Source organism: Centruroides vittatus, unplaced genomic scaffold (genome assembly GCF_030686945.1).
Source record: "Centruroides vittatus isolate TY-2023 unplaced genomic scaffold, ASM3068694v2 contig_862, whole genome shotgun sequence".
NCBI classification, from domain to species: domain Eukaryota; kingdom Metazoa; phylum Arthropoda; class Arachnida; order Scorpiones; family Buthidae; genus Centruroides; species Centruroides vittatus.
This window is the reverse complement of record NW_027122562.1, coordinates 1,115,644-1,125,263: the sequence shown is the minus strand read 5'-3', so window position 1 is coordinate 1,125,263 and position 9,620 is coordinate 1,115,644. Positions and strand designations below refer to the sequence as shown.

The following is a 9,620-nucleotide window of genomic DNA, read 5'->3' as shown; positions in this document are numbered from 1 at the left end:
ATCAAATACACAATTCATGTTATCTTTATCAGATTATAAAATTCTTATACTTCTAAAAATTAATGACAAAATTATTTAACCAGCTGAAATTGTATTTTCAGTGTAAATATAAAATTTATTTCAGAAGAAATACACTTATATACAAAATTTACAAGTCTTCACTGTATGAACTTTTGATAGTAGTAATAATAATAATAATCATTTACAATTAAAAATAGTCATGGACAATATGGTGTTAAATTTATTTATATCAAGAAAAGATAAAACCTTATCATTAATTTATATTTTTTCATATTTAATTTATATTTAGTATTTTCATTGCAATGCAAATACAAATACTTTTTAATATTTGATACAAACTTTTAACTAAATTTTTACACAAAGTAAAAATATTATGAAAAAGAATTGTATGAAAATGAGAAATGAAACTTGATGATTATAACAAAAAAGATAGAAACTGAAGATGAAGATGTATCATTGATTGGCACTTTCACAAGCATCTATCCAATCACTATACACATCAATTGCTTCTGACAGATCTTAAAAGAATGTTAAAGAAATAAATAACTTAATAAATTATAATAAAAGACTATTATAAAATTTTAAAAATTAAAGCTTCAGTGAAAATTTTTTTTACGAATATTTTGTTCATATTGATATTACTAAATATTAAGTTTTTCAAAACGTTTGAATGTTAATAAATATTTTTATTACTTACAATATCATTCTTTAGTTTTAAAATCTATTTTGAATTCATATGGAAATAAATTTAGAACACATTTAAAAAAATTCTTTATAGTAGAATATATATTTCTTATTTTTTTAAGTGAATTTTTATTGGTTCAGCCAAGAGAGTCCAATGAGAGATAATCATGCTTATCTTTAAAACTATTTGAATAAAAGAATGCTTGTGAAATGGAACTATTTCATTCTAAGTCTCTCTTGATAGCAAGGTTTTGATAATTGTTCCAAAATTTTTTTTTCCTGAAATTACTTGTGTTTAATTTATTAAATAAACTTTATTTTTGTTCATTCGAACATTGTCTGTTGTTGCATGGAAGATGACAAGATATATATTATATTATATTCTGTAAATGCAATATTCCATAAATTAAATCACCAAACGATCGCCTAAATATCGAGCTACTATATGGCTACTTAAATGATTGGTACAAAGTAATTTGTCACTAGAGTCTCTAGTGACAAATTACTTTGTACAATCATTTAATTAGCCATATAGTAGCTCAATATTTAGGCAATCGTTTGGTGATTTATTATATACTCATTGGGCTTTGAGTTGTTATTATTTGTATATTCCATAAATTGTATTGATAATATTATATAATGTAATTTTATAATAAATTATTAATAATAAATTTTTAATTTTTACAAATACAAATTTTTTTTGAGAAACTTAAAAATTCTTTCAATCATAAATTCATCTCATTTATAATCTTGATTTTTCTAAGAATTAAGATTTCTTTAATAGTAAAAACAGACAATTTATTTCCATTTGTTTTGAATGTTATCACTTAAAATTAGTTTTTAACAAAAAAGTTGTCATTATCCATTTAGTATCAATATTAATTTTTTTAGATACTGTAAACAGTATGTATACTAACAAAATCATGTTGGCAAAAGAGAAAAAGTACATAAAATTAGAAGATAATGCAAGTCAAACGTCAACTAGGACATGTATTATTCAACTTTGATTTTTAAGCATTATATCCATCCATATGCCAGGAAGCAGCATTCTTAGAATTTAGGAATCATATTACAATGAAACCAGTTTCAGAACTGTAAATTTAAAACTTTGTCAAAACTGGTACATGAAGAATATTTTGTTTTTTAAAGGTAAGTTTCATAAGCAAAGATATGGGCTCCCTATTGGTTCTCTGTTAGTCAGATTTTTAGCAGAGCTAATAGTGCAAAAAGCAGAGAGGAATTGTTGAAGAACTAAGTGAGCATACTGAATTTCTTGCAAGGTATATTGATAAGGTTTTGGTTATTTAGAGATTACGCAATTTATGAAGGTATTTTTTAATGTTAGTTTGTAGTGGACACTCTGAGAACAGATATAAAAAATATTGGTTTACTTCTTGGATGTTATGATTAAAAAAAAGGATTAAGAATATGAGATATCCATTTACCATAAAGACATGTACAAACCTATTTATATATCAAACATGTCCTATGATCCAAGTCAGTGTTAAAGTGGTGTGTATAGCTCTAGTGCAAAGAGCAGTGTTGACATTCAGAGAGGAGGATTTGAGAAAGGAGATATTTAATTTAGATGTTGGTAGTATCATATGGAGGAGATAGAGAGGATCGTGAACAATTTGCAATGGAATATATGGGAAAGAGAGAGAGAGGGTAGAAAAAATACCAGACCACTATGCTTTGCTAATCAATACTACACTGAGTAACAAACATCTGATGGAAGATAGGAAAAAGACCAATGATTGAAAAATTAAAGATTTATGTAGAAAATTTAGCTAAGGAAGTTATTAATATCAAAGATGTAAATTGTACTTTGTCAACTGCCTGAAATGGATGGTGAAGAAGAATAACAGTGGAGGAATGAATGGAAGAATGTAGCAAAGAATTAAATGAATATTGTTCTAGAATGAAAAGATGTTGCAATTAAATTTAAACTGTGGCATATGTATTCAAAATGAGAAGATATGTTTGAATGGGAATTCAAAAAGATTGTTTTTTGAGTGATAAAGATTCTGAGGATATCCATATGTTTTGTATCAACTGGATATATATTACAACAAAAAAACACACCTTTAAAAAAATCCAACAATGAAATTTACTAAATAATAATGTTTTGGTAATAAAAGTAATAATAAAGGTGTGTTTTTTTGTTCTATTCTGAAGATAGATGAAAAGTCTGAAAGTGCATAGTCAGTTTACTACTTAAAAAAGCTGGATTTAACTATAAATAATGAAACAATATCAGCAATTTACTAAATTTTTTACATACGTTCAACTGCTATTTTAACCTGATGACGACAATTTAAAAATCATTGATAACTTTGTTTTTTGTTGTTATTAAGCATATTGCTGGATATCATTTTGTTATTTAGACTGTTTGATGATATTTCATGTTTTATGGATTCCACCTCAAGCAGGTTGTCAATCCATTTCTTGTTGCTTAACACAAGGTAATCAAAGGAACAGTTCTGATATCAATTCTACAATGATGTACATTTGGAAATATGGTCACACTTGTTCTGCTCAGTCAGAACATGTGGCCCAGCTGCTTCAGTGTTTTGCAGACCACTGACAGAACAAAGCTAAGGCTATCTCTGTAGTTATCACATTCTGAGTGATCAAGACATCTTTGGCAACCAGTTGCCTCACAAGATTATCATCAGTCTCTTGTAATTATCCAGACTGTACAACCACAGGAGATTGTCAGTTCTGATCTGTAGATTAATGCACAGAAGATATTCAGTGTTTTAATCTACAGATCAGAACTGAGCTAACCAAGTTCTAATAGTGCACTCAGATGGTCCATCATCATCATCAAACTTCTGTCATATTTTTGACAGTCTGCTTTACAGAGGATCCAAGTCAAAATTTGTAGACTTGATTTGTACAAGTTTCAATTTGGATCCTCTTTATATTGATTTTCCTGGACTTTTTTAAAAACCTTTTTTAATTTACACACACTCACAAAAGAGTTTTGTTACACCTCTTTTACAAGTTTATGTTTTGAAATAACAGCTAAAAAAAAATTTTAAATGCTTACCCTAATTTTTGCAAACACTTTTTTGCAGCAATGAATTTCCAATTGATCTGATATTACAGTTGATCTTCTATCTTATATATAATTATTAAATTTAATCAATAATCATCCTTAATTATGAGTTATAAATTATTAAATGTATTCCATATTTATTGTTAAAAAACTTTAGTATAAGTTTTTTAAAACAATTTAACATATTATAATTATAAAATAAATTTCATAGAATTTAATTTGATCAAACTAACAAAGGATACAGTTAATAGATGTTTGAAAATCTTCAAGACAAACTCTGCATGTAATTCTTCCTGTATTTCTTTGTCTATCCCTAAATGAAAATTTTATAGAAAATAAAACTTCTACTTCAAATGTAAATAACAACAACAATTTCAAACCTACATGAAATTAGAAATTATATTGTAACTGGTTATATTGTGTTCATATAGGTAATATCATTTATATCTCTAATTATTGTTATATAAAATTAATGATGAATTTTCATATTTTCAATGTGATGATAATATTAAAATAATATTTATAGGAAAAATTTTTTTAACTTTATAAAAAAAACCTAACACCTATAAATGTCAATAAAAAGTTGTTAAACATAACAAAACAGGATTATCAGCAAAAGAAAGAAAATAGTATAACTGCAGAAGTCAAGGTAATCAAGCATAAGAAAATGACTTCAAAATGAAATCATATTGATCAAAGCAGAATGAAATAAATTAATACTGCAGTGCTAATATTATATTTACTGTCATAATTGTAATATTAGTCTGTTAATTTATGTTCAAGAATATTTATTCAAAATATAATAATACAATTTATTTACTAATTATTATAAATTTACAAAATTTATAATAATACTCATTATTTTCAAAAGGAAATTCCTCTGTATTTAAATCTTGGAATAAATACAAAGTAATTATCAAGAACATAAATCTACTTTAAGCAGAAAAGTTATTTTTCTTACATTTTTACTTCACAAGATTTTTCATGGTTACAAAATGGGCAATTAAATTGAGTTTCAAGTGGTTCAATTGCTTTCCGTTTTTGAGGTGGTTTTCTTTTGCTGCGTCGTCTTCCCATAATTATTCTGAAATTAAAACAAAAAGTTTTAGAGAAAGCACTAAATGTTTCTATTATATCTTATGAATTTTATTAAATCTTAATTTTTTTCTTTAATATTGGTAAAAATTAAAATTATATCTTTCATCAAAAACAAAAATCTCAGTTCTATACATTTTGTTTTAAATTTGAACAAAACATACATTGATAACATACATAATCAAATATTGCTATATTTACACAGACTGTTATAGCCTGAATAAGACTATAAAATAATTTATAGTTTTATATTTTGAATAAATCAGGCAATATTTAATTATATTGGGTTGTTCGGAAAGTAATTTTGTTTTTTTACAACCAGAGGGATTAGTTGTATTTTTACCTGCCAATCTCATTCTAAATAATATTGTCATTATATATTTTGACAGTTGACATTTCAAGGCTTATTTGTAAAAAATTTTGTTTGCTTCTTTGCAATTGTTTCTTGTTTTGGTGTTCCATCAAATATGAATTATAGAAAGCAGCATTTTCAGCATATTTTGCTTTTTTATTACCTAGAAAGAAAGAATGCTGTTCAAGCAAGAAAAAAATTGTGTGATGTGTATGGCGATGATGTGTCGACAGAACGACAATGCCAAAATTGGTTTGCAAAATTTCGTTTCAGCAATTTTGATATTGAAAATGCACCACATTCCAGAAGCCAGTTGAAGCTGACAAAGACAAAATAAAGGTATTGATTGGAGCAAAGTGCCGAATAACAACATGAGAAATCACTAGGAGATAAACGGTTCTATTCGACAAATTTAATGATCAAAGAATTATAAAATAGATACTTGTGGATTATTCTGCATGTGTGTCACTTTTCATTATCACATATCTTTTGTGCTCTATTATGTCATTTATGAAATTACATAGACAGTGGCGTGCCGTCATTGGAAGCGGTGGAAGCGCCGCATCCACCTTCCAATGACCTTCCCTTGTATTTTCTAAAATATAAATTTTCATATTTTAACGTACTTTGAATTAATTAAAATTAATATTTCATTATAACTGCATTATGTATCTTATTACAAAATTTCTATACTACATGTGAAAAAAACGATAAGATTGCTATTGTATATTCGAATGTCAGTGGCGGAATGGAAGCGCTTCCAAGACAGCTTTCAAGGCGAGGATAACTGAATGGTGTAAAGCGGCCAGAGGGCATTGGCGCATGCGCTTTACAGAGCACCAACCTCAGCCGGTTTAGCTGGTGGAAACTACACACGTGTAACGCTTCCAACGATTCTATCCCTTAGCCACTTGGTAGGGAGCTATCTGACTAAGTGAATTGTTTAAGATTTAAAAAATAAAGAGTATTCAATGTTATTTTTATGTACATTTTGTACATTTGTACAGTACATTATGCACGTTTTATTGCAAAGTTATATTTAATTACAGTATAAGTAAAAGAAAATTATAATTATATTGACAGATTTTCAGACAAAATCTTTAGAATTTTTATCACTTTTAGATGTTTTTCATAATATTAAAATTATTAACAATTTTTCCGAGCGTATTTTAATTCTTTAAATTAAGTAAATTTTATGGGAAATTTTTTGATTTATCTAAATTACGTAGCGAATCGCAGTATTTATATTCGTGTCCGGACTATATCGACAAGTAACTCTTAAACATAAAACATATTATAATTAATGTCGATCCGAACAAAGACGTACTAAAAGAATTATATAATTTAATATCATTAATATTTACGGTACCATTTATCGGTGGGTCTGCTGAGCGCAGTTTTTCGACCACGAAGCAAATTCATACATTGGCCAGGAACACTCGGTCAGAGGGAAAAATTGTCGTCGCTAGCGTTGCTTTCGATAGAAAGAGAGCTTTCAAATGCGTTGATGGAGTCGACGACCAGCGACTTTTATGATAAAGTAATTAACGACTTTGCGGAAAAAATCGCCGAATAAAGTTAGTTTATAAAAAATTTTAAAAAGTTTTTCTATCATTGTTTGTATCGTATCAATTTGTATTATGTAGGCCTATGTATTATTTGTATTTTACAACTAAAATACATAAATTGTTTATTTTTGTCATTTCCAGTATTTGTTTAAAACTTTTATGGAAATGTCATGTACCGGACAGGTCTGACCCGTCACGAAAGACGCGAAAAAACGGTTAATTTAGAGAAAAATTTATTAGTTTAAAAAAACATAAGTAAAAGTCGCTTGTAGTCGGACACCCATTGTTTATATCAAACTGCCAGGCAGAAACCATAAATCGCGGAAGGAATCGTTCTATGATCGGTGGAAGATCGAATTTATCTTCGATTTTGACTTTTCTCACTCTCCAGGTAAGAGTCTCGTTACGTTTAGTAACGATGGATCCACCACTAGGGAAGCGTGATTGAGGGAGAACGACCAATCAAAATGGATGAAAGAAAGAACGGAGATTGATATAATCTCCGACAATCGAGGACACCTGGCACTCGGTTAACGTTCCGAATAACCAAAACCCGTGTGTCAACGCGCAAAAAAAAAAAAAAAAAAAAAATTCTCGTCTATTGTGCCAACCTGTAACCCGTGCCACTTCGGACTTAGACCGTGTCCCCGACTCCAACGGACAAAGTCTCCCCGTACCTTACGGACTCGTCAACGCCACTGTCCCGGAGCCACCTTCGATCGACCATCAAAGAACCACATCGACGCTCAGGACGTCCGAACGGCCGATTGTCCTAAAGCAAACTATTTTGTACATAGTGTATGTTTATTTTATGTTAAAATAAACGGTTTTTGTCAGATACTTGTCATCTTTGTCTCTACAGCCACCACCTATGTACGAATGGACCCTAGATTATTACTGACGCGCAATTAACTGATTGCCCCTGGAAGTCGGCTTCTTACAGAAACACAGCTTCCCTATCATCAAATGTCACGGCACGCCACTGTACATAGACAAGATTGGATAGGAAAATTTTGCACAAATCAAAGATTTAATTGTTTTTGTTTCAATAACATTTAAAAGTATTTTTTCATTTATATCAGAATAATTATTCTTTAAGATATCAAACATACAATACAGTGTTTAATATTACCCACTAATATCAAATTAGTCTTCAATTTGAGAATTTGTGTTAATAGAAGTTTGTGAAGAAAGGATTATTCACTCAATTTTTGAAAGTTGTCTGTCTGAAGTTGATGTTTATATTCTGCAGGAATATGTTATATTACACTGCTGGCTGTTAAAATTGTTATACCATAAAGGAGGCAGGCAACAAACATGAAATTTGGATGAAAGGCTGAGTGCTCTGTACCTCAACATTACCTGTCAATTTAATCATGTCTTCCTCCCATTATACTGTATATGTAGAATAAACATGATTCTGCTATTTGCTTTATTTCCTGGTGTAGCAATTTTAATGGCCAGCAGTGTATGTACAGTACAGTACAATCTGAATTTGAAATGTGAATTGTTTACTTAGAAGTATTAATCTAGTCAGTAAACAAGTGTTTAAACACTATGATTTTTATAAAATTGTTACTGCATTGTGCACGACTTAAATCTAAATATTATTAAATTACGTCATAATTCATCATTCTCTAATAATAAAGCTATAAGTCAAACTCTTACCTTCCACCAACCTCGACAGTTATTTTCTGTTTGCTGAAAGCGACAGTGTTGCCGCTTTCATTATGTTTACTAAATTTTTTATTTTTATAATTTAAACTACAATAAATTTAAAACAATATATAAATTTTTATTTAAAAATTTAAAAGTTAACATTATATATTATATTATAACTAATTTAATATATATGAAAATTATTATTGATTATAAAAATTTTAAAATTTACTACCTCTATTATTGAAATTTGAACATAAATTAATTTACGTAATATTAATATATTTATATGAAATAATAAATTTGATTTTATATAATCGAGCTTCACGCTGCGATCAAAACTAATTACGTAAACACTGGGTCGTGATAAATGTTGCCACGTCTACCGAATTTGGGTCCGGTCACGGCCTTAGTCCGGTTTATCTATCTACCGATTGAAGCACCAAATCTACCGAAAAGTTTACGATAATTCAAGAAAGAAATTTTTATTTTCAATGTATCTAAAAATTCTCAATAAAACATTTCTTTGTACCTTCATTTCTTATATATTGTAAAAGACTTCATTGCAATGCAAAGTTATTTCTGCTGATATATTTAGCGCCCTCTATTATGTAGTAGCATAATCACTGGTTACATTATAACAGAAATGTACTCTTTTAATTATTCACACTGTAAATAATTAAAAATATATTAGAAATCCAAAATTGAGTGACCAAAAGTACGATAGTGGTGGTGAAGGTTCTAGTACCGATGTTACTAAAAAAAGAAATATGAACAATTCTACAAACATGAGTGGGAAGCCCTGTCAGAGTTCTTAGGGTGGTTAACCCAAAGCAAAAAAGGGCGACAATTTGCACCTTTCAAGCCTTGTGGCAAAGACAAACATTTCAAGTGGAAAAGACACTTTACTTAAACATAGTATCGGGAAATTTCATATAAAAAATTGGAGACAATCTCAAGTAAACAAGTCTCAATGATGAAAACTTTTGCTATATCCGGATCAAGGAAAAAAGCAATTGGAGGCATCAATTAAAGAAGGCACGTTTTGTGACAGTTACAAAATAAGTAATTAAACTAATTGATTCGTTACTGTTGTTATATTTAGTATTATTAATGTTATTTGTTATTCAGAGGAAATACGATAGATAGATAGATAGATAACACTTTATTGCACCAA

General features: G+C 28.7%; 1 protein-coding gene across 1 annotated transcript; it reads right to left on the bottom strand.

Annotated features, from left to right (window-relative positions):
• Positions 1 to 274: 274 nt before the first annotated feature.
• On the bottom strand, positions 275 to 8,496 carry LOC136982673 (transcription elongation factor 1 homolog). The gene is made up of 4 exons (XM_067279240.1): positions 8,453 to 8,496; positions 4,731 to 4,853; positions 4,012 to 4,082; positions 275 to 539 (listed from the first exon to the last, which is right to left on the bottom strand). Exons 2-4 carry the CDS (start codon positions 4,844 to 4,846, stop codon positions 475 to 477), a joined length of 252 nt encoding a protein of 83 aa, XP_067135341.1. The 5' UTR covers positions 4,847 to 4,853; positions 8,453 to 8,496; the 3' UTR covers positions 275 to 474.
• Between the last annotated feature and the right edge of the window lie 1,124 nt (positions 8,497 to 9,620).

Excerpts from the sequence above, each read along its gene's own strand:
- LOC136982673 (XM_067279240.1), bottom strand. The coding sequence starts at position 4,846 with ATGGGAAGACGACGCAGCAAAAGAAAACCACCTCAAAAACGGAAAGCA. Across the intron at positions 4,083-4,730 it reads AAATCTTGTGAAGTAAAAAT|GGATAGACAAAGAAATACAG; the intron begins GTAAGAAAAATA and ends ATTTTCATTTAG. Across the intron at positions 540-4,011 it reads TTTTCAAACATCTATTAACT|ATCTGTCAGAAGCAATTGAT; the intron begins GTATCCTTTGTT and ends CATTCTTTTAAG.